At 40.2% G+C, this 24,563-nt stretch overlaps 1 protein-coding gene across 1 annotated transcript in view; it reads left to right on the top strand.

Moving 5' to 3' along the window:
- The window catches only part of LOC126195710 (uncharacterized), a 219,220-nt gene that overhangs the window by 146,025 nt on the left and 48,632 nt on the right, over nt 1-24,563 (top strand). Inside the window, exon 4 of the mRNA XM_049934339.1 lies at nt 13,544-13,742. Within this exon, the coding sequence (XP_049790296.1) occupies nt 13,544-13,742 (199 nt within the window). The remainder of the gene's footprint in view (nt 1-13,543; nt 13,743-24,563) is intronic.

Below are 24,563 nucleotides of genomic sequence, written 5' to 3'. Positions count from 1 at the left end.
ATAAATGAGAAATTTGGAAATGGAATTATAGTTCAGGGAGAAGAAATTAAAAAATTCATGCATGCCAGTGAAAGTGTAATTCTGTAAGACAGTAAAGAACTTGAAGAAGCATTTGAACTGAATCAATAGTCTCTATAAAATGGGTTACAAGATGAAACTTCCTGTCAGATTAAAACAGTGTGCTGGACTGAGACTCAAATATGGGACCTTTGTCTCTCGTGGACAAATGCTCTACCGACTGAGCTACCCAAGCACAATGCACGATCCATCCTCACAGCTTTACTTCCAGCATATCTCATCTCCTACCTTCCAAACTTCAAAGAAGTTCTCCTGCAAAACTTGCTAGAATAGCGCTCCTAGAAGAAAAGGTATTGTGGAGACATGGCTTAGCCACAACCTGGGGGATGTTTACAGAATGAAATTTGCACTCTGCAGTGGAGTATGCACTCATATGAAACTTCCTGGCAAATTAAAACTGTGTGTTGGACTGAGACTTGAGCTCAGGACCTTTTTCTTTTATGGGCAAGTGCCCTACCAATTAAGCTAACTAAGCATGACTCATGACACAACCTCACAGCTTTACTTTTGCCAGTACATTATCTCCTGCCTTCCGGATTTCACAGAAGCTGTCCTACAAAACTTGCTAGACTACCACTTCTGGAAGAAAGGATGTTGTGGAGACATGGCTTAGGCACAGCCTGGCAGATGTTTACAGAATGAAATTTTCACTCTGAAGCAGAATGTGTGTTAATATGAAACTTCTTGAAAAATTAAAAGTTTGTGGTGGACCAAGACTTGAACTCGGAACCTTTGCCTTTCACGAACAGTTTCATCTGCCAGGAAGTTTCACATAAGTGCACATGATGTGCTGCAGAATGAAAATTTCATTCTGGAGTTACAAGATGATCATCAAAAGTCAAACAGGAATAATGGAATCTGATCAAATTAAATCAGGTGATGCTGATTGAATTAGATTAGGAAGTCAAATATGCAAAGCCATAGATGAGTTTTGCTATTTGGGCAGCAAAAAAATGGTTCAAATGGCTCTGAGCACTATGGGACTGAACATCTGAGGTCATCAGTCCCCTAGAACTGAGAACTAGTTAAACCTAACTAACCTAAGGACATCACACACATACATGCCCGAGGCAGGATTCGAACCTGCAACTGTAGCGGTCGCGCGGTTCCAGACTGAAGCGCCTAGAACCGCTTGGCCACAACGGCCGGCTGGGCAGCAAAATAACTGATGATCACTGAAATAGATATTACATGAAAATTCAATAAGTTTGTGGTACATATGATGCTGATCCTCTTATGAAACAGTGGAAGGTTCAGGCAGGAACATCAAAACTGTTGTGAAAAGGATAGATCACTACTACCTGTAAAGACGACACATTGTGTTAGAGACAGGCACAACGAAGAGACTGTTATACACCGAGATTTTGGCCAAAGCTTTCTTTGAAAAGAAGGGAAAACACATACACATTCACACAAGCAGGCACACTTCACGGACACATGATCACTATCTCTGGGTGCTATGGCCAATCTTCAGTTGTTGCACTGAGTGAAAGCAGCAATCCAGAGTTGGGCATGGAAGAGGAAAGAATAGCAATGTACAGGAGGAGATGCTGAATTGCAGATAGGCACAACAAAAAGACTGTCTGAAAGAGGGCTTTCGGCCAACAAGGCCTTTGTCGAATATAGACAACATACACGTACACACCCACACAAATGCAACTCACACACACATGACCCCGGTCTCTGGCAGCTGAAGCCAGACTGTGAGCAGCAGCACATGATGGGAGAGGCAACAGTGTGATGGGGGTAAGGAGGAGCTGGACGGGGAGGGGGAAGGATAGCAGGGTAGGGATGGGGGATGGTAAAGTGCAGCTTATGGGAGTCTACAGGAACGAGGTGGGGAGAGGGTTGGGAAGATAGATGCAGTCAGGAGGTTAGATGAAGGGTGAGGGCAGTTGGTAGTGGAAAAGGAGAGAAGTAAAAAGACTGAGGGTGGGTAGGTGGAATAGAGGTCTGTGTATGCTGGAATGGGAACAGGGAAGGAGCTCGATGGGTAAGGACAATGACTAATGAAGGTTGAGGCCAGGAGGGTTACACGAACATAGGATATATTGCAGAGAAAGTTTACACCTGCACAGTTCAGAAAAGCTGGTGTTGGTGGGAATGATCTAGGTGGCACAGGTTGCGAAACAGTAATTTTACTGAAGAACATCATGTTGGGCAGTGAGCTCAGCAACAGGGTTGTCCAGCTGTTTTGTGGCCACAGTTTGTCAGTTGCCATTCATGTGGATTGATAGTTTGTTGGTTCTCATGCACACATAGAATGCAGCACAGTGGTTACAGCTTAGTTTGTAGATCTCATGACTGATTTCACAGATAGCCCTGCCTCTGATGGGATAGTTGATGCTTGTGATTGGACTGGAGTAGGTGATGGTTGGAGGACGTATGGGATAGATCTTGCATCTAGTTCTATTACAGGGATATGGGCCATGAGGGAAGTGGTTGGAAGCAGGGGCTGTTTAGGAATGGATGAGGATATTGTTTAGGTTTGGTGGGTAGCTGAATACCATTGTGAGAGGTGTGGGAAGGGTAGTAGGTAGGACATTTCACATTTCAGGACATGATGGGAGGTGGTTTAAACCATGGTGGAGAATGTAATTCAGTTGCTCCAGACCTTGGTGGCACTGTATTATGAGGGGAATGCTCCTCTGTCACAGATGGTGGGACTTTGGCAGGTGGTGGGTGACTGGAAAGATAACACATGGGAGATCTGTTTTTGTACAAGATTAGGAGTGTAATTATGGTCAGTAAAGGCCTCAGTGTGACCCTCAGAATATTTTGAGAGAGAATGCTCACCACTACAGGTGCGATGGCCACAAGTGGCTAGGCTGTGTGGAAGTGACTTCTTGGTATGGAATGGGTGGCAACTGTTGAAGTGGAGGTATTGCTGCTGGTTGTTGGCGTTGATATGGATGGATGTACTGATGTAGCCATCTTTGAGGTGGAGGTCAACAATGATGAAGATGGCTTGTTGGGTTGAGAAGGACCAGATGAAGCAATGGTGAAGAAGGTGTTGAGGTTCTGGAGGAATGTGGACAGGGTGTCCTCACCCTCGATCCGTATCACGAAGATGTCATCAGTGAATCTGAACCAGCTGAGGGGTTTGGGATTGTGGGTGCTTAGGAAGGATTCTTCTATATGGCATAGGATGGTGCCATGCAGGTACCCATAGCTGTAAACTGGATTTGTTTGTAGGTAATGCCTTCAAAGGAGAAGTAATTGTGGGTGTTGGAGTTGGTTATGGTTACTAGGGAGGATGTTGTTGGTTTGGAGTCCGTTGGGCATTGGGAAAGGTAGTGTTCAATAGTGATAAGGTCATGGGTGTTAGAGATGTTAGTGTAAAGTGAGGTGCATCAGTAGTGACGAGCAGGGCACCATGTGGTAAAGGAACAGGGACCGTGAAGAGTCAGTGGAGGAAATGGTTGGTGTATTTTATATAGGAGGGTAGGTGGCAAGTAATGGGCTGAAGGTGTTGGTCTAAGAGATTAGAGATTCCGTCAGTGGGGGCGCAGTAACGGGCCACAATTGAGCGCCCTGATTGGCTGGGTTTATGGACTTTAGGAAGCATGTAGAAGGTAGGAGTGTGTGGGGTGGTAGGGGTGAGGAGAGAGGTGGACTCCAGGGAGAGATTCTGGGAAGGACCTAAGGATTTGAGGAGTGACTAGAAATCCTGCTGGATTTATGGAATGGGGTCACCTGTGAAGTGGAGTCACTATGGCAGGGTTTGTAGGTGGATGAATCTGACAACTGGTGGAGTCCTTCTGCCAGGTAATCATTGCAGTTCAAAACAAGATTGGTGGAGCCTTTGTCAGCAGATAGGATTATAAGGTTTTCATCAGTTTTTAGGTGGTGGGTTGCAGTTCTTTCTGTGGATATAAAGTTAATTTGCATATTGGGCGATTTGGGGAATGATAGTGAGGCAAGGTTTGAGGTTAAGAAATTCTGAAAAGTTAACAGTGGGTGATTTGGGGGCAGTGGGGGTGGATCATGGTTGGATGGAGGAGTGAACTCAGTTGTCAACCCCTCCCCCGCCCTCCATCTGACCTCGTGACTGCACCTAGCTTCTCCACCCTCTCTCCACCTTGTCCATGTACACTTCCACAAGCTGCACTTTACCATCCTCCACCCCACCATGCTGTCACTCCCCCCCCCCCCCCCCCCCCCCCATCCCCGTCCAGCCTCCTTGTTACCACCATTACCCGGTTGCCTCTCCCATCATGTGCTGCTGCTCGCAGTCTTGCTTCAGCTGGCAGAGACTGTGGTCATGTCATTGTGGGTTGCATTTGCATGTCTGTGCATGTCTGTATATTGTCTGTTTTTGACAAAGGCCTTGTTGGCCAAAAACTCACTGTCTGGCAGTTCTTTTGTAGTGCCTATCTGCAACTCACTATCTCTGCTATATGGTGAGTAGCAACCATCCTTTTCATAATATTGTTACATTCCATCCTTGCTTTTCTGTTGTCTGAATGTATAGGTGGAGGGAGAGAAGAGCACTGTCTGGCAAAGTGTGCAGGTACTAGAAGGCGGCAGGCCAAGGCTGCCAGGTGTAGTGCCTGAAGGCTCTGGGAGAGAGGGTGGGGAGGAACGGGGAGTGGAGAAGGAGAGGAACAGAGAGGGGGAAAAGATTGGTGGGTGCACTGGCAGAAGGAGGTGCACAATGAGGGTGAGGGGTTGTGAATTAGGAGGAGGTGATAGGACAGAGGTGGTGGAAACTGCTGGGTGGAGTGTGTGGGGATAACCTGCGATAACCTACTGCCTGAAGATCCTCCACCCAAGTTTTCACTCCCTGTATCCTATCGCCTCTCTCAATTCCTATCTCCTAATCCTCGTTGTGTGTGCTGCTCTCTGCCAGTGCACCCATCGACCTTTGCTCTTCTCAGAGCATCTATCCTTTTATGCTCCCAATCCCGCCCCCCTCCCCCCCTCCCTCTGCCATAGCCACAGCCTCCCGGTGCTGCTCCTGGTGGCAGCCTTTTCCTGCTGCCTTCTAGTCCCTACACACTCCGCCAGACAGTGCTCTTCTCTCCTTCCATGCATACTCTGCTATTCCTCCCTCTTCCCTGCCTCACTCCAGATTGGCGCTTTTGTTCAATATGACTGTTGCAGTCTAGCCAGAGATAGCAGTCATATGGGCATGAGGTGTACCTGCTTGTGTGTGTGTGTGTTTTCATTTTTTTCTGTAGAAGTCTTTGGCCAAAAGCTCAGATGTGACAGTATTTTCGTTGTACCTGTGTGCAACTCAATGTGATATCTTTACAGTGAGTAGCAATCTTCTTTTTCACATTATTGCTCCTCATGTTTCTTTCTTATCCTGTGTCTCTGTTTGCACTATTTTATATATTGCAGTGCAATCTTTTGTTTCATACAAAAAAACTCTTGGCAGCAGGAAAATGGTTGCATCAAAAGTAGTCCATTACTGTTCAGAAAGAGAGTGAAGATCTTTCGCCCTTTTACAGCCAAAAAGGGTTATAAGAGTTAGCTGGTTGCCTTAAGTCTTTGTAAAAGACACAAGACAGCAAATTTCTGATTGAGATCATTTTACTCCTGTAAGCAATGAAATTACTCATAGCGAGAATGAGGACCACTCTACAATTAGCCTGTGAATTTTAAAAAGCATTTGTAGGGTCCCTGGGATACACTGTAGCTTTGCAGATGCACATGCTAAAGAATTATTGAAAGACTGATGTGTTGTGAAACAAGTAATGCTATAGGGGAGAAACAAAAAAATTATTTTATTTATTTATTTATTAAAAACAGAGTTCAGTACACCTGTGTTCTGGCATAAGTAAAGGCACGGTATGCATGCCTTTAGATTTGATCATTTAAACCAAACTTTGTCTCCACCAGTTGTCAGATTCGTCCCCATACAAGTCCTGCACAGTGACTCTACACCATAGGTGATCCCATTCCACAAATCCAGCAGGATTTCCAGTTGCTCCTCAAATCCTTAGGTCCTTCCCAGAATATCTCCTCGGAGTCCATCTCTCTCCTCACCCCTACCACTCCACACACTCCAACCTCCTACATGCTTCCTAAAGTCCATAAACCCAACCAATCAGGGCACTCCATTGTGGCCTATTAATGTGCCCCTATTGAGAGACTCTCTGCTCTGCAACCTACCCTCCTATATAAAAGATACCGACCATTTCCTCCACTGACTCTCCACAGTTCCTGTTCCTTTACCACATGGTGCCCTGCTCGTCACGACTGATGTCACTTCCTTTTACACTAACATCCCTAATGCCCATGACCTTATCACTATTCAACACTACCTTTCCCAATGCCTGATCCCAAACCAACAAACCATTAGATATTCAGATACTGTGGTTTGGACATACTGCTGTTGGATGTAAAGGTAAACCTATATGTGATAGATATTTATCATCAGCACATGTGGAGGGATCATTTTTAAAGTAGGGTCTATATTTTAAGAACAAGAAAACTAGTAATTATATCACCAAATATATTTTATTTTACCATTTATACCTCAACCTTTTTTCCTACACATTTTTTAAAGTAATATCTGTATTTCAGTAACAATGAAACTAGTAAAGGTATTGCCAATTTTTTTTTCTATTCCACTTCTTAAACCATAAGCTTTTTTCTACACAGTTTCCTCCATTATTTAACTAATTATTGTAGTATTGTACTAATTTGCTTATGCCCACATCATGGACGCCATCCACCTGCTAGTACAACCAATCTTCAACTACTTTTTTTCACTTCTTCCGTCATCGTCAAACTATTAACCAGTGAATAATCCCGTCAGGTAGCATAACAACAGGTAATCTCTTGTTGCAACATCTTGGTTCTATAGGGGTTGGTCCATTTGCTCCCATCCAAATGATATGATTAACTCTTGAGCATGAGTGACAGAATGAGGTCATGAATTGGAAATGCAAGGGAAAAAAACCCTCCAGATGACAGAAAGCCATATCACTTCTGCTGTATGGTTTGCTGAAAGTTACTCAAGGCCATAAGTAAGCAGCTGAATTTGTTGTTGTTCCTTGTGACATAAAGTTAACTAACAGAGCACCAAATCTGCCCAAACAAAAGTTGCTATAATCTTGCACGTTGAAATGGTTTCTTTGGCTTTCACTTTGTTCAAGAATTCCCGTGCCAACATTCTACTGACTGATATTTTGTTGATGGAGCCATGCAAGACACTCACTGTTCCAGCTACAATGTAGTCTAGAAGTTAATTTTCCTCACTGAAAACTGGACCACAAATTTTAAAGCACTGGCCATTCTCCTGTTAAAATGCTTCACTGAAAGCAGTGTGAGAACCTGACACAAACAAAATTTTCTTAACTTTATCTTTTCAGACATTCTGTGTAGTAGTCTCTTGCACAGATGTGGGAATAGCAGTGGAAATCGTGAACAAGTTTTCAACAATTTCTGTATCAACTGCGTGTTCTAAATTGTCTCCAATTACAGCAGGTCAACCTGATCACTGTTCAACACTGTCTCACTTATCTTAGAATGGCATTTCCCATTTACACACATTACTGTCACCCACTGCTTTAGGGCCATACAGCTCTCATATCTGGTGTTGAATGTCTGCTGCAGACAAATTCTTTGTTGTTGAAAATCAAATTACAGGCCATATTTAACAGTTAGTGTTGTCCACTCAGTTGTCATATATATTTTAACCTCAGGGTATAAAAAAGCACAAAAAACCCAGTGACTGCAAATAGAATCTGCTTGTTCACAAGCACACTGGGAGTTGGCACACATACTTTTTTCTACAGGTGTGCAAAATTTATACAGCTGGAGTTAGTTTGAACTTATTTTAAAGAATACTCCACACTGAAGAATGATAATTACCTGAGGCTACAGTCACACTGGATGTGCCTCATGTGGCACCTAGGTACCTTGCTACTCAGATGGCAACCCACTTTGCTAAGCAGACAGCTGTGACTTTTTGAGACCAGCCACACTGAGCACTAGATGACTAACCTAGTTGCTCGGTGTGTCATTAGATGAACAGTCGTGTTGGTTCTTCCTGGATTGCCACCCAGTGGCTTCAAAGATTATACTACCTGATAAACACTTCTGCATATATAATTGCATTTTTTTCTTCTCTACCATGTGTGATGAAGCATTAATATCATAAATTTTCAAAAGAGAAAATCTGTGGAATCTAGCACATGATCTTCATAAAAATTAATGGTTCTAAAGATGTAGGAAGGTGTTGCAAAGGAAACTGGTAGCTCCAGTAAGTTTCAGTTTTATTTTTATTCATGAAAGCAACTACAAATTAATTAACAATTGCAATTCCACAGCAGTAATCATAGTGGTTTACAGAATTTTTAATTTTGTAGGTAATTTAATTCTGAATACATTCCATGTCATGACCATCATGTTCAATAATGTTTTGAGACAGACAGTTAATTTACCAGGGCACCAAACCACTCCCATTGAAATAGTTATCCAGATATTCCTCATATGTATTGCACTGTTCTTGCATCTGTGCTGAGGTCCTTGGGAACTGAATGTTGGCAAAAATTTTGTATCAGTGTCTTTCCAAGTTGTTCATGCTCCATCACAAAGTTATGAAGAGTACATACTGCTTTTGTAATTATTATGGCAATACTTACATCAGTTTGAATAGCTTTTTGCAGTACTCTGCACTTTGATGCTATTATGCCAAATTCACACTCAATGCTTCAATGAGATCTCTAAAGAAGTAACTGTGCACTCCTTTTCTGTCATCAGAATACCTTTCAGGAAAAGGTTTCACCAAGTAATCCAGTAGAGGATAGCCATCATCCCCAATTAAAAGCAATGGAATTGTGACATTTGTTCCTGGAATCTGTCTTATCATGGGAATGTTGAGGTGACTTGAGTCTAGCATTTGAAGCAATGCTAAATTTCAGAAGTTCATCAAGTCACATTATTGCCTTCTGTGGCAGTGTCAATGACAACAAATTTACAATTTGTATCTACTACAGCTTGCTTTAAAATAAAAGAGTATTGTTTGTAGCTGTAATTCAAAGAGCCACTGTGATGTTGGCTTTTTACATCCATGTGTTCCTCATCTGGTGCACCAATGCAGCTTGGAAAATTCCATTTCACAAAAAAGTTGTTGGCATTGTTTTACCATTGCACAATAGTAGTGATGGCAAGTATTTAGCCTTCAGTGAGCCCCAGAGTATTTGACAAGTCTCCTTTACTATGCTGAGTGGCCTAGGCAAAAATGGTACCCAGGAGATCTATAACTATGTCCAACAGCTAAAAATCTGAAATTAAAAATAATGAATATATTATTGTGATTCTTCAGTTTCTCACAGTGTACAGTTCACAGGTCTACTGCAGGCCCTTAGTGACCCTTTGGACACTATGAACTGCCAGTACACCCGTGGACTCTTTGAAGACATTATTATTTCACTTTGGTACCAATTGTACACTCAGTTTCTAATCCTGATATAGTAAACTTAAGGAACTGCACAAGTCAACCAGCAAAGCACAAAATGGAAATGTAGCTGATGATGTTGCCACAACGTCTTGTCACTTTTTCAAACAGTTACAATTTAAGAAGAAGGAAAAAAAAAAAAAAAATACAACAATGATCTCCGAACACAGAGATTCTAGTATTTTAGAAAGTGAGAGCAAACAACAGCATATGAAACTGCTATGCTGTATTAAAATGTCCAATCTCCAGAGTTTGCCACATGTTTTTCACATATTGAATTTATATTTATTCATCTTTATGCTACCGTTAGACACTCCTCACAAGATAAACTAGCTTTGTAATTAATATTTTCTTTTTGTAGTTTTTCTGTAGTAGCCATGAGAAAGATGTTAAATGATTTTGTAGTCATTCAAAATAACCAAAAAATTTGCCTTGAAACTCCCAAAGTTGTTTGTACAACATGTTGAGTTCACCACATAAATTTCTCTCACAGCAAAGCACAAAATGTAACCAATATGATCGGAGTTTCCTCATTTTCTGACAGAAGCATTTTCTAACTCAGCATTGGAAGAAACATTTTGACAGTGAGCTAGCACTATGCCTATGGCGACTGGCATTGCTGCTCCAGTGTGGCCACCAAGCATCCAAGTACTTGGCACCAGGCGAGTAGCAGTGTATGTAGGTGCCAAGTGAGGCACATCGGTCTGGCCGTAGTTTGAGTTACAGTCTCATGTGGTACAGAGAATGCCATTAACAAGAACTATAAATGATTCAATAGATAAAAAGTCTACTCACCAAGCAGTGACAAGAAAACATAAATATAAAAGCTTCTCCTGCCATCGCTTAGTGAGTAGACATTTTATCTATCCAATTACTTATATTTTCAAAGACTGATAAGTTTTGTTGACACATGAACAAGAACTGTATGACCGTACTCTCTTTACAAGATCTCTTGAATGTTATTTAAAAAAGTAAATAGTTTGATTTAGGAAACTATAGTTCCTTCTAATTGTCTGATAAAAAATATTTTGAGTGTTATCATGCAGACAAATATTTCTTTCTTAGTTTACTGTTATGATCTTTTGAAAAATATTTTTTCATATCTTGAACCGATAATGAGTTATAAGAGTTGTCCACTTTGTGTGAGGCACTTTCTTTAGAAATATATCTTCATGGTACATGTGAAATGTTATTAAGAAATCATTGCCAGCCTTTAGTTGTAATATTCCTATGGACAGAAAACATTTTTGTTTATGCCAAGTTGTATACTTCCCATACAATCAAAGGTGCTACTTTTATAAAATCTATAATTTTCTCTGCATAAAATCATATGGAATCATTGGTATTGTTACCTCCCACACAAAACAGCCATAGTCTCTCTCTCTCTCTCTCTCTCTCTACATCTACATCTACATACATACTCCACAATCCACCATACGGCACGTGGCGGAGGGTACCTCGTACCACAACTAGCATCTTCTCTCCTTGTTCCACTCCCAAACAGAACGAGGGAATAATGACTGCCTATATGCCTCTGTACGAGCCCTAATCTCTCTTATATTATCTTTGAGGTCTTTCCGTGAAATGTAAGTTGGCGGCAGTAAAATTGTACTGCAGTCAGCCTCAAATGCTGGTTCTCTAAATTTCCTCAGTAGCGATTCACAAAAAGAACATCTCCTTTCCCCTAGAGACTCACACCCAAGTTCCTGAAGCATTTCCGTAACACTCGCAAGATGATGAAACCTACCAGTAACAAATCCAGCAGCCCGCCTCTGAATTGCTTCTATGTCCTCCCTCAATCTGACCTGATAGGGATCCCAAATACTCAAGCAGTACTCAAGAATAGGTCGTATTAGTGTTTTATAAGTGGTCTCCTTTACAGATGAACCACATCTTCCCAAAATTCTACCAATGAACTGAAGATGACTATCCGCCTTCCCCACAACTGCCATTACATGCTTGTCCCACTTCATATCGCTCTGCAATGCTACGCCCAGATATTTAATCGACGTGACTGTGTCAAGCGCTGCACTACTAATGGAGTATTCAAACATTACGGGATTCTTTTTCCTATTCATCTGCATTAATTTACATTTATCTATATTTAGAGTTAGCTGCCAGTCTTTACACCAATCACAAATCCTGTCCAAGTCATCGTGTATCCTCCTACAGTCACTCAACGACGACACATTCCCGTACACCACAGCATCATCAGCAAACAGCCGCACATTGCTATCCACCCTATCCAAAAGATCATTTATGTAGATAGAAAACAACAGTGGATCTCTCTCTCTCTAGTTGTGTGTGTGTGTGTGTGTGTGTGTGTGTGTGTGTGTGTGTGTGTGTGCACATGCTCCCTTTGTGTGGATATGTTTGCTTGTGATATTGTTTACTTTTAAAGATAATGATGAATATAGTAATTATACGGGATAAATGTTTTAATAGCTATGAAGAACATGTGTGGAAATATTTCAATCTCTGTTATAATATGTGATTAAAACTCTTTTCAAACAACTCATTCAAATCCTGTAATGTTATTTTAAAGCTGCTTTTAAGTAGTTTTACAAATTCTTTTGTTTGCACTTAACATACTATTTTCATATCTACATTATATACAGGGTGACAATTATTGAACTATATGAAAAGAACATAAATTGGTTTCAAACTGTGGCATGCACACACTTTATTCAACATGTAAATGTCACTACAGAGATTTGAATTTAGGTTATGACATGTTTGATAGGGCTGCCATCCTTACCGATGATTTGGCACAGATGAATAGTGAAATTCTGCATAACCCACTGAAGTAATGTAACATGGATGCTATCGATGACCTCCTGAATAGCTATTTTGAGCTCAGCAATGGTTTTGGGAGTTATTGTTGTACATCTTGTCTTAATATAGGCCCACAAAAAGGAGTCGCATGTGTTCTGATCCGGAGAATATTGTGGCCAATTGAGCCCCATGTCAGTGGGCCGTGGGTACCTCAGAGCCACAATGCAGTCTCCAAAGTGCTCCTCAGGGCATCAAACACTCTTCTGCTTTGATGGGGTCAAGCTCTGTCTTGCATGAACCACAGCTTATAGAAATCATTGCCACTTTATATAATGAGGATAAAATCATCTACCAAAACCTTCACGTACCGTTCGGTAGTCACAGTACCATCAAGGAATATCCCACCAATTATTCTGTGACTGGACATTGCACACCACACAGTCACCCATTGAGGGTGAAGGGACTTATCTATCACAAAATGCAGAGTCACAGTCCCCAAATGTGCCAATTTTGCGTATTGATAAGTCCATCCAAATGACAGTGGGCTTCTTCGCTAAACCAAACCATGTTCACATCAAAGTCTAGTTTATCAATTCTGTGGATAATAGTGTTGGTGAAACACAATCGCTGTTCCCTGGGGCTTAATGGCTGATGGGTTTGAATTTTGTGTGGGAAGAGATGCTGGTCTTCAACAACAATTTGTCTCAGTGTCTCCTGGGTGATTCCCACCTGTTGTGCAGCTCATCTGATTGATTTCCTGGGGGTGGGTTGAAAGACAGCGCACGTCTTCTCAGTGTTTTCTGGCATTTTCACCCTTTTTGGATGACCAACATTGCCAACACTGTCATCACGAACACTACCCATTCTCTCAAAACTGTGAATCAAATTTTGATTGTTAGCACACTTGGACCAATCATCTTCAGCTTGAACTTGGTTGTAAACTTCCTTTGAGTCACAGCTTGGCTGTTATTGCTTCACAAGTTCTATATGTTCAGGCATGCTGTAAAGTGACATTTTCATGTGCAAATGGCCGACAACAACAAGAGGCATGTGCATGGGTGTGCTAATTCCCATCATGCTCACCAGCTATGCTGTTTGAGCATTGTAACACAAACCATTCAGAAGTTATGAGGATTTTATTTCATATAGTTAAATAATGGTCACCCTGTAAATTGTTTTGTAGGAATGTTATGAAAGAATATTAAATAGTTATAAAACAAAGTGGTTCACTGTGTTCTGTACTGTAAACAAATATCTTTTATCACTTGTTTTCAGTTTTATTGATCAGAATTTAAAAAAACCAACCATAATATATCCTCTTCCACACATGTATGTCATTAAAGATCTTGTGGTTGACATGAACCATTTCTTTAAACAATATGCTTACATAGAGCCATGGCTAATGAGGAAAGAAGATGAACACACATACTGTGGTATACAGTATTTGCAGTCTCAACGAGATGCTAAAAAAATGGTATGCAACCATCCATCATTTTAAATTAATGATTTTTTAAAAAAAATAATCACTCCCATACCTAGTACTGACATAAATTTTTAATTTCCACAGAATATTTGTTTGGTTGCAGGCAGCAGAAGCTGAGCACATCATGGAAATTTGCAAAACATATCTTTTAATCCTTTCAGTAGAAAGTGATTAACATTTGTTTATTTATTTATTTATTTACATATACCATAGATCCTTTTGTATGTGTGAGATGCTAGGATGTGGAACTAGTTTAAGAATATGTAAATGTAAAAAATAACGAGGGAAGTACAGTTAATTCATAAACCAGTTACAGGAAAAATAAAAACATAAAACTATAACAAAAACAGAAGGTAAGTGAAACAAAGATATCATACAGGCACTAGAGCACATTCCACAACACTACATATCAAACAATAAAAATATACATGTCAAAAGTGTATATGTCTGATAAAACCTCATCTAATGAATACCCATAAAAAGTTTTATCATGTAAATACATAGTTATCTTATTTTAAAATAATGTGGTAGTACTGCATAGACCTTTGATGTTGTTAAACAGGAATTAAATATTTTAGTACTGGAATATATTACACCTTTGATTTTTCAAATCACAGTAGAGGTCAATCATTCTTCTTGTACGATTATCATGGTACATTAATTAGTTCCATAGAGCACAGGGTTTGTCAACCATGAAGCTCATAATGAATAAGTTGGGAGTCATCATAAGTATCACAAGTTACTTAAAAATATTATGAAATATAGTTTTTCAGCATAGGGAGCAAGTAATAGGATGGAAGTATCCAAAGTAAGTGGTCATTGTGACACTGATGTTTCCAGTATGTGAGACTGTTCTAAAGGCAAAAGTAGCTGACAACAACTTTTTCATGATCTTGAGGACTTGATCTCCCTAGCTAACCATGCTACCCATGTGGAGACCTGAGAATTTGGTGGACTGCAATGAGAATCTCTGAACAATTGTGAGCCAAATTACCAATGCGTCTACAAGTAAAACATGTGGCTGCCACAACCTTAGTGCATGGCAGTTCGTACCCTGCATGATCACAAGACTGACACCTTACTGGTACTAGGTTATTGGGTCTACCATTACCCGTAAATAATAATAAGTCCATCAGCTTTGCAAATTTAACCTTAAACTTAACACAAGACTGACACCTTACTGGCACTAGGTTATTGGGACTACCAATACCCGTAAATAATAATAAGTCCACCGGCTTTGCAAATTTAACCTTAAACTTAATTGATCTAGTAATCACAAACTAAATCTAATAACTCAGAACAGATACTGAATGAAACATAAACAAAATGGGACTTGCCACACAATGACACCCCATTGTGCTAAGCCAATACTACCGAGCTGGAGATATGCCATGTACCACTAGTTTTACACATTAGCAAAGTATCCAATCTTACTACCACACTGCAGTGTTTGGGTGTCAAGAGTTATCCAGCAATCACTTCTCTAACATTGGGATGGATGAGAGAAATGGTGAGGGAAGGGGCAGATCGTAGATTCACGCCAGGGCGTTCATTTAAGCTGTGATAACATTGACAGGTGTTTATTCATGCAGGCTCCGGGCCACACTATGTGCATGCAAGTGCAGCCAATTACAGAATGCGCTGAGGCCCTGATCACACTGGTGGCATTCATTGTCCTGGATTTTGGGTGGCAACTGCCACAAAACCATGTGGGTCACTAGCAGGTGAAGAAGAGTGTGGCTCATCCAGGCCTCTGGAGCTATAGCAGTTAGACACCCCCATGCATGCTCATCGTTGTCCCCATGTCATGTGCTTGGATGTGATAGCTGACACTAGGTGCCCTGATGCCAAGCAGCAATGCCCCATTCACCCTCCAGTGGTAGACCAGAGCGGTGGCCAATGATATGTAGGTGGATAGGAGGCCTTAAGGGTGCACCTTCTCCAGCCGGATTGTAGACAGCTTGCAGTCCATCGGCCAAAATCCCTCAGAGGGCAGTGCCTGGCTGGACACCAGCTGCCCCATCGGTGAAGTTTCCCCAAGTCCTGCAGTCACCACACCAAAGATATTGCATGCCTCATACTAGAACTTGATAAATTAATCACTGTATAGGTAGTCAGCCAATCATCATCATCCAATAGTAAACATGGTATCCTTGAAACTCAAAAGCCCATTATTTTCTCCAGTTTAGGATGCAGATGGCACTATGAGTGAATGCCTTGAGACCCTAAGCTTGTCTGGCTGGAATGGTCAGCGATACTGCTCAGTGGTGTACTCTATTAGCACATCACCTGAGCTCACCCATACTGCCTGGCTGTGGCTGGAATTCATCTGTAACAATTTACAATTCACGTACCAAACTCTTCTGGGTTGCAGCACATCTCCCCTGTTGTGACAAATTTGTCCTGAATCTTTCAATACTAGTCTTCCCTTAAAATTACTCTTAACCAACAGAACTCTGTACCATGGATGGCAAAAGCTAGTTTTAGCCAATATTTGTCCCAAAGGGTTTCTACCTTATCCACTACTACTTGGGGTTATTCTTAAAGTGCAGTTTACAGGACCTTATTGCAATAGAATCCTTAATCTAATGCTTACACTACTTAAATACAGTGGGTTTACTTCCATCAACTATTGCCTCAGCCCATGCTGGTTAACCACTCAATTGGCAACTGATGTGTCAATGGATTCATAGACTGTGCTTGTCTGTGTTTATTACAGAAATGCAATATGCAAGTACCTAGTAGAAACATGCCACAACTGGTAGCTGAAATGATTACTGATGTAATCTTCTGCTGACAGTGTCCTTGAGAATTTTGAACATTTTGTAACATCTGCTCCATTGAAACGTTTCCTTGCTGAGACTTGATAAATTTGTGTAATGAATGCATAAGCTCAGGCTGAAGGCTGGTGTTAAGGTAAATTAAACTTTGGGTTGGTAATACCCTCAGAGACCCTTCCGTACAGTACAACATATTCCATATCAATGCCATAATACTCATATCAGTGAAGGTAGCTGAAGATGGAAAGCTTTCCCGATGATCTCACATGCTGTGCTATTAATGATATCACCACTTCCTTACAACTCTAATTTCCTCAATCCCTTAAGTTTCCATTTTTCATAGCATGTTGTCAACAAAGTTTCTGGTAAGAATACTGAGTACAGCCATTATATTCCTACCTTTTGGAAGTAAGAACATGTGGACAAGATTTCCTTTTTGCAAATAGTCTCATTTATTTTCCCCATAAAAGTATTTGCCTCACATGTGTGCATATATCTCTGTACTGGTCTGTCTGGACACTCAACAGTACTCCCTTGGGTGCACTTCTCCAAATCCGCTAACGACATAACTACATGAGCTTCCCTATTATCCGAAGTCAACGACACTTCCAGCTGCCTTATTTGTATCCTGTACCCTGTAATGCAGGATGTCCCCACATTCTTGTCACATGAGGAAAAAAATTGTCCCCTCCTACCCTCTGAAATGAGTAACTAATGACATCCAGAAATAAGAAACAACACCAAATAAATCTGACAATAACCTGCAGCAATAAAAGAAAAATACACTTGTCAATGATGTGAAAACACTGGACCATGCAACCCAGTGTGAAACATATTTATAAACTCAAATAACATGAATAAATCAAACACCACCAAAATATTGCAAAGAATCTAACTGTAGAACAAAAGCAAATTGGTGCTTTTTGTTTATTATTAAGAACCTAACTCATTACAGCATAAGGCATGTCATGTAATTTGTGCTATCTAACCTTTAGAAGTTCCTTCTTCCTACCTGCTGCACCTTCACGTACAGGGTTGGTCGCGGATAATTGTGGTACTGCATCCATCATACCTTTAAATGGTTCTGTGTGACTGATGTGAACATTACGCGTTTTAATAGGAAACTGTAGCTTTACATTAACTGGTGAGATCATCTCTGTGACCTGATATGCTCCATGATATATGGTCAGGAAACTTCTTTGTCTTTCCATTCGGCATATAGGGATTAGTGACCAATACCCACTGCCCTATACGATACTGCAGTAGTTTTCCCATGTGCCTGTTTGGCTGTTCCTGTCATTCCAGCGCCTTTGTGTTTGCCTTTTATCTGTTTCTCCATACTTCCCGTATTCTGCTTGTAAACTTCTTTACTGATTTACAATCTTGTCCTAATTTAGGGTGTAAAATATCAAAGGGGGATTGCATCTTCATCCTGTACACCACATCAAATGGTGACATGCTTGTTCCTATATGAGTCTTCGAGTTGTACGCACAAACCACATACTGAAGTTGATATCCCTCTCATTGTGTCTAGTGCTCATGCAGCTACTTAGCATATTTAAAGTAGTGTCATAGAAGGCTTCATCATTCCATTGCTCTGAGGGTGGAATATGTAACTCATGTCATTAGTTCTGAAATGAAGTTTGTACCCTGATCCATGACTAAAGCACTCCAAACTTCAATACCTAACTGTTAACTAATGCTTCTGCCACAGTACTGGCCTGTTGCTATCATTACCAGAAACCATAAAAAACTGCCAATGATCAGAAGCACATACCTATTCCCTGCATGTGTTTTGTTGAATGGCTCACAGAAGACAAGGCCAAGTATTTGAAATGGCTTCAACACCTCTGGGAACCTCTGCAAAGGGATTTTCTGATGCAAAATATCTGGTCTTTGTGTGTATGGTACACATTCTCCGACACACTGCTCTACATCATGCTCCCTATTCCTCCACCAAAACTGTTTAGCAACACACATATCTGTTGCTTGTTGGCCACCATGACATGACAGCACATGGTATAGCCTGTTGTAACAACGTTTTTGGAAAATAGCTGGGGCCATGACACTTAGTCTGCATTTTGTGACTCTGCACAACAAATCCTCATGTATGATAAAGAGCGGCTGTGACTTAATAGCCTAACAATCTTTACCTTTCACCTGTACGTGTCACCATTCCAACACACCCTTGCCCAGTGTGCTCAACACAGCCAATTTGCAACTTAACATGTCTGCATTCGTATCTTTTCTGCCTGGCTTATGGGTACCTCATAATAAAATTCGCTAAACTTGAGAACCCAGTGTGTTAGATGACCAGGTGGGTCTTTCAGACCAAGCAACCATTTCAATGATACATGATCAGTCAGAGCATTAAATCTTCTACCATACAAGTAACATTATAATTACATTAATACAGTGTATGACCACTAACATGTCCTTCTCAGTTGTTGAGTACCTACATTCTGCTTTATTTAACTGTCTCAAAGCATATGAATTGTGGCTGTAAAATAACTGATACTGTCACTGAGTAAGTACGCATGTGCCAAAAGTGAATGACAAATGATTGTGAAGCTTGAAGACTTCTCATTCGAATGAATCATCTCTGGTGTCTGTAGACAGATCATTGTGGCCATGGCCTTCCTTTGTGTAAGAGCTGTTATTTTGTCTTGTCAGAAAAATGGTAAGTGTAATAGTAGAGCAATGAATTGTTGAAGTTTCAGTTGAAACTTGGAAAAACTGCTACTGAAACTTACCTGTTACTAAAAGAGGTGAATGGTGAAGACTGTTTATCATATATGCTAGTTTTTGTGTGGTTCAAGTGTTTCAAATATGGCCAAGAAAGTGTTATTATGAAAATATAAAAAAGTAGGTAATCTGATTTGGTATGACAATCAGTTAAGTATGTGACTGATTGCTGAAACTGTACGAATTAATAAAGAATGGAGAAAGCAAATTTTACATAACTAGTTTAACATGAGAACATTGTGTGAACTAGTGCTGTAAATTCTCATGATTGAACAAAAGAAGGTCATGAAAATGTAAGTACTCACACTTTGAATACCACTGAAGATCATCCTTGGAAAGAGTGATAATGTGACAAATCTTGGTTTTTCACATGTGATTCAGAAACTAAGCACCAGTCATACCACTGAAGATCATCCTTGAAAAGAGTGATAATGTTACAAATCTTGGTTTTTCATGTATGATTCAGAAACTAAGCACCAATCAATCATTGGAAGGCCCAACTTCACTGACAGCAAAAAAAGCCCGAATGAGCAAATCGAGATTCAAAATGATGCTTCACTGGGTGCCTGAAGGTCAAACTATTGGTTGATAGTACTAGTTTGAGGTTCTCGCTCAGTTCTGTGAGGAAATAAGAAAAAAAATGTTACCTGAATTGTGGAAGTACAAGTCATGGGTTCTGCATCAAGACAACACACTGGCTCATACTGCATTGTCCATTAAGAGGTTCCTAGTGAAGTACAGCATCTTAGCATTAGGCCACCCACCTTATTTGCCTGACCTAGCACCATGTGACTTTTATCTATTCATCCTTTGAAGCAGTGAAAGAAAAAGCAGCATATGTCATCAAGGATCTCACAGAGGAAGAGTTCCATCACTGTTTCCATCATAGCAAAATTCACGCAGATTACAAAAATGGTCCCATTATTTTATAGCCACAACTCATATGTTACTCTGACCCAAAATACAGCCAAGACTTGTTAGAAGCAGCAAATGAGAGGATGAATTCATTTTCAAAGTGTAGAAAAAGCAATACTGGATCCAAAAATCAATGCCTCTGTGGGGATGTAGAACCACTGGCTCTTCGCCCCCCCCCCCTCCCCCCCCCCCTCCCACCCAATAATATTGCTGCCTGCTGCCCCATCACAGCAAGAACAACTGTATCTTTGTTAGATCATCCTCTGTAGTACGTGCTTTATGCTGTACGCATTGTGTATACTGTGCGAGAATAAAAGTATTCATAGCAAGTGACAGGAGTGCGAGTGATTATTTATTGTCGTAATTACCACGCCCGCTCCCCACTACCTACACCGCCTTCAGTTTCTTGATTACTAGCTCATGCTCCTTTGTCCACTGAAACTTTACACCAATTTTGAGTAATCTGTTCTTAGGTTCAGCTGTTTTCACAAAATCCTTTACAAATGTAGTTAAACAAACCAATGAATGACTGTATGTTTTTGGTTGTTTGTGGTGTTGAAAAATTTTAATTGCTTCTGTAAGACAAGGATTGGTCTGAACACCTTGTTCACTAATTCTGTGTCCTAGACAGCTTGAGCAAAATGGTGCTTGTCAATGCTGAGTATTAACCATGCTGATTATAATCATTTGAAGCAATCCTCCAATTGTCTCACTTGCTCTGGTGTATCCTTGTATTATGTAATCTAAATATACAATACAGGTTTTAGGCCTTAACCCTCTTAAAACTCCATCCAGTAACTGCTGAAAAGTAGCAGGTGAATTTTTCAAACTGAATGACTTCCGCTTACACTGGTAATGACCACAAAGTGCCATAAATGCTGTTTTTGGTCTATCCTAAAGTGCTACTTCTGACTAACGATAACCTCTTTTGAGATCCACTGTTGTAAAGTAATGACACTGTCCCAAATTATCCAAGGCTTCCATAATATTAAACATGTGTGACCTGAGGCTGATATTTGTAATAAATATTATTTTAGGAGATCCAGTATTTGTGATTCTTGGAGTTTTCCCATCAGATAGAATATTTCATCATATTTCAGATTTGAATCAAGGACAGCATAACTCATATTCGAATATTTCAGCTGTTAACCATTCATCAATTTTTAAAATGAGTCAGTGATAGTTCTGAGTTACCAGTGTCCAAGTTAGCCTGTTTATTTGTGGAAATGCCAAAATTATGAGGTAAATAGATATACTGTGGAGTAAAATTAACATAAGTCTGCACTCCAGCAGCACAAATCATACATAAAAATTATGCAGCTCAGACAAAAATGCAGCAAGTATTGAGTCTGCAAATCTACAGTGTTTATGCTCACACATTAAGTCACCTGGGATTTGTGAATGGTGTGGAGGTTTGACAAGGAGAAATGTGGTATCATCCAGAGATCATGGTGCCACACCAAAGTTGGCAACGTGAATCAATACCACAGCCATTAGTGAGAGTTCGCTGCAATACACAACAATTGGAGGCACTCCAGAAGACCACACATCCCTCTCAGTATAGCAGTGCTTTCACACTGAGGTCAATATAGTGTTGAGGATGCAACAGCTCAGATTTCAAGGAGTCAAAATCATAGTGTAGGACCAATTAGCCATTGCAGTTTCTGATGAACTTGTACTTTAGCAAAGGTTGAACATTGTACCTCAGGAGACCAGTTTGTTAATTAGTGAATCAGGTGATTAATTAAAAATCAATGACAGTTGTAATTTATCCAACAGTCCTGTGGCAAGGAAGTGTGCCAAAGTTAAGTAAACCATTTATTTATGTAATAGAGTGAATTAATACTTCATAAGTTACAATTGCTTTATGCCACCTCACTGGGCAGTCAAAGAACCCACATTTATGGCTGGATGATTGTAGTTTTGTTTAGTCACAACAATTGTATTGGTAGTTTTCAAAGAAAATGGTTACATAAATTTGTAACAAAACAAGCCTGATGATAATACACTACTACTTTTGATATAGTTTTACACTGAATGCTGCTGTTTGCCATGTAGCTAATAGGAATTTTCAATCCTTGAATCAAGGTACCATAAGCAGATAATTTGTAGAATTTTCTTTTGGGTTAGTAACAATTCTCGATTTCTTAATGTGTGCTATACAGTAGTTTGTTTAATACCTTTATACTGGAGTATGTATCTCCACTGTGAATCATAGGCAAGGAGACAAAGTTTGTGTGAAAATTATTTTTGTGTCTTGTATTGTGATCGTACAATCAAAGTTCAGCTGAAAATGAGTTTTGTTAATAGCATTTTACTTTTTTCTTGTTTTGAATTACATAATATAGTGTTTGTGAGATTGAGATGTAAAATATTTGTTGTGAATCAAGTGTGTTCAGCTGTCATTTGAGCTTAATCTGATAATGTTGAGTTTGGACTTTTGATTAGTACACTTATGTCATCAGCATACAGTTCAGTTTTGAACCATTGTTTAAAGCTATTGAAGGAGCATTTATGTGGCTTAAGAACAAGAATGAACTAGGCACTGGTCCCTATAGGGCCATACTTGCTGTGTTGTCATACTCTGAGGTTAATTTCAGTTCTGTCTCAGTCTGTCAGTATGACCCTCTTCTTTCTATTATGATAAAACTATAACTACGCAACAGGGATGTCATTAGTGCCATAACATTTTAGTTTTCCAAGTAGAATTTTATAGTCCGCTCATTCGAGAACTTCAGTAAAACCACAGAAAGCCCCAGCAGGATAAACTTTCTTGTTTGGCTCAGGTAGGACTTCATAAGTGAGTTCCTGTGCAGCATTCTCTGTGGAGAATCCTTTAAAGAAGCTGAACTGACAAGGAAACTACACCAACTTCACCTCATATTTTAAGGAGAAAAAAGTACACTTGCAAAAATTAACCCCAGCAATTGACTCCATAGGAAAATTTCAGCCATAATTCTGTTAATATGCAGTTATGACAGTCTGAATATACAGCTTTTGAATTCACGTGCACTGGTTGTTTGTCACTTGATGTGCCCACCAGGGCTGGTCTGAGAACATTTTTTCACACAAGCGACCTCTAAATTGGCGCCACCATTTTCCATACAAACTACATTTAGTTTGGCACCCCTTCCCTTTCCTGTCCTCACTCATACTTTAGATGCTTGCCTATAAAAATAAACCAGTCTAGTGAGCATGGAAATGGATTGTTTTCAGTACTAATTATGATACTTCCTGTGTACAGATTTTTCACCAGGAACAATCTCTGGCATCCCTCTTAACTTTGTGTCCCAAGTGATCACTTGTGTTGCAAGAGCCTTAAACCAGACCATTGCCCCAATGCAGCCACAAAATATCCAAGTGTGGAGTAGTGCACAGTGGAGTGACAACCAGAGCTACCCTATTCGCAGTGTGTTTAAGGCAAGGGAAGAGGGGAGGTGGACACAACTGTCCAAAATGTTTTTAAATTTTTCCTGAGAACACACATTATCCTATGTCAAAAATAGGTAAGCAAGTATGAGTGCATAATATGTTAACCTCATGCGGATATGTGTTCAATGTTAGTTTAACAGTATTCTCATATTGATATTCTGCATCTCTGTATGTGCCTCAAGATCAAAATGATTAAACCTACACAACTGAAGAATTATTATGATATGGTGTTAATGATTTTCAACTAACAGTTTAATCATACCAATCATCTTTAAGAATAGCAGTCTTCTGCAAATGTACTTCACTTTAGTGGTGTCAGTCTTAAAATTCAAAACCAAACACATACAAAATCAATAATAATAATTAAACAGCACTACCTCTATAATGAGCTACTCATTCATTTCATTAATACACAGCATTTGTGAGTTGAAGTTTTCTGTTAGCAGAAGAGCCAACACCATGTTATGAGTGGAGGCCGAAATGCACGCGTTTTAGCTCATGCAGGCTGGCGTGAGGAGGGAAGAACTATACAGACGTGAGGTCTGGAACATGACAAGGAATGAGAATTCAGAAAGCGGGTGTAATTAGTTTGATACTTAACTTTAATCCATTAATGATGAACGTCACTCTTGATGGTACATGAGTCACAATATTATCTGTTCAGAATACATTCTTGAAGATAGTACTTATAGTAACTGAATATGGTGCCTTGCTAGGTCGTAGCAAATGACGTAGCTGAAGGCTATGTTAAGCTGTCATTTCTGCAAATGTGAAAGTGTATGTAGACAGTGAATCATCGCTAGTAAAGTCGGCTGTACAACTGGGGCGAGTGCTAGGGAGTCTCTCTAGACTAGACCTGCCGGGTGGCGGCACTCGGTCTGCAATCACTGATAGTGGCGATACGCAGGTCCGATGTATACTAACGGACCGCGGCCGATTT

This window comes from Schistocerca nitens, chromosome 7 (genome assembly GCF_023898315.1).
Source record: "Schistocerca nitens isolate TAMUIC-IGC-003100 chromosome 7, iqSchNite1.1, whole genome shotgun sequence".
In the NCBI taxonomy this organism is placed as follows: Eukaryota; Metazoa; Arthropoda; class Insecta; order Orthoptera; family Acrididae; genus Schistocerca; species Schistocerca nitens.
Note: the sequence above shows the minus strand (reverse complement) of the source record. Positions and strands in the feature narration are given on the sequence as shown.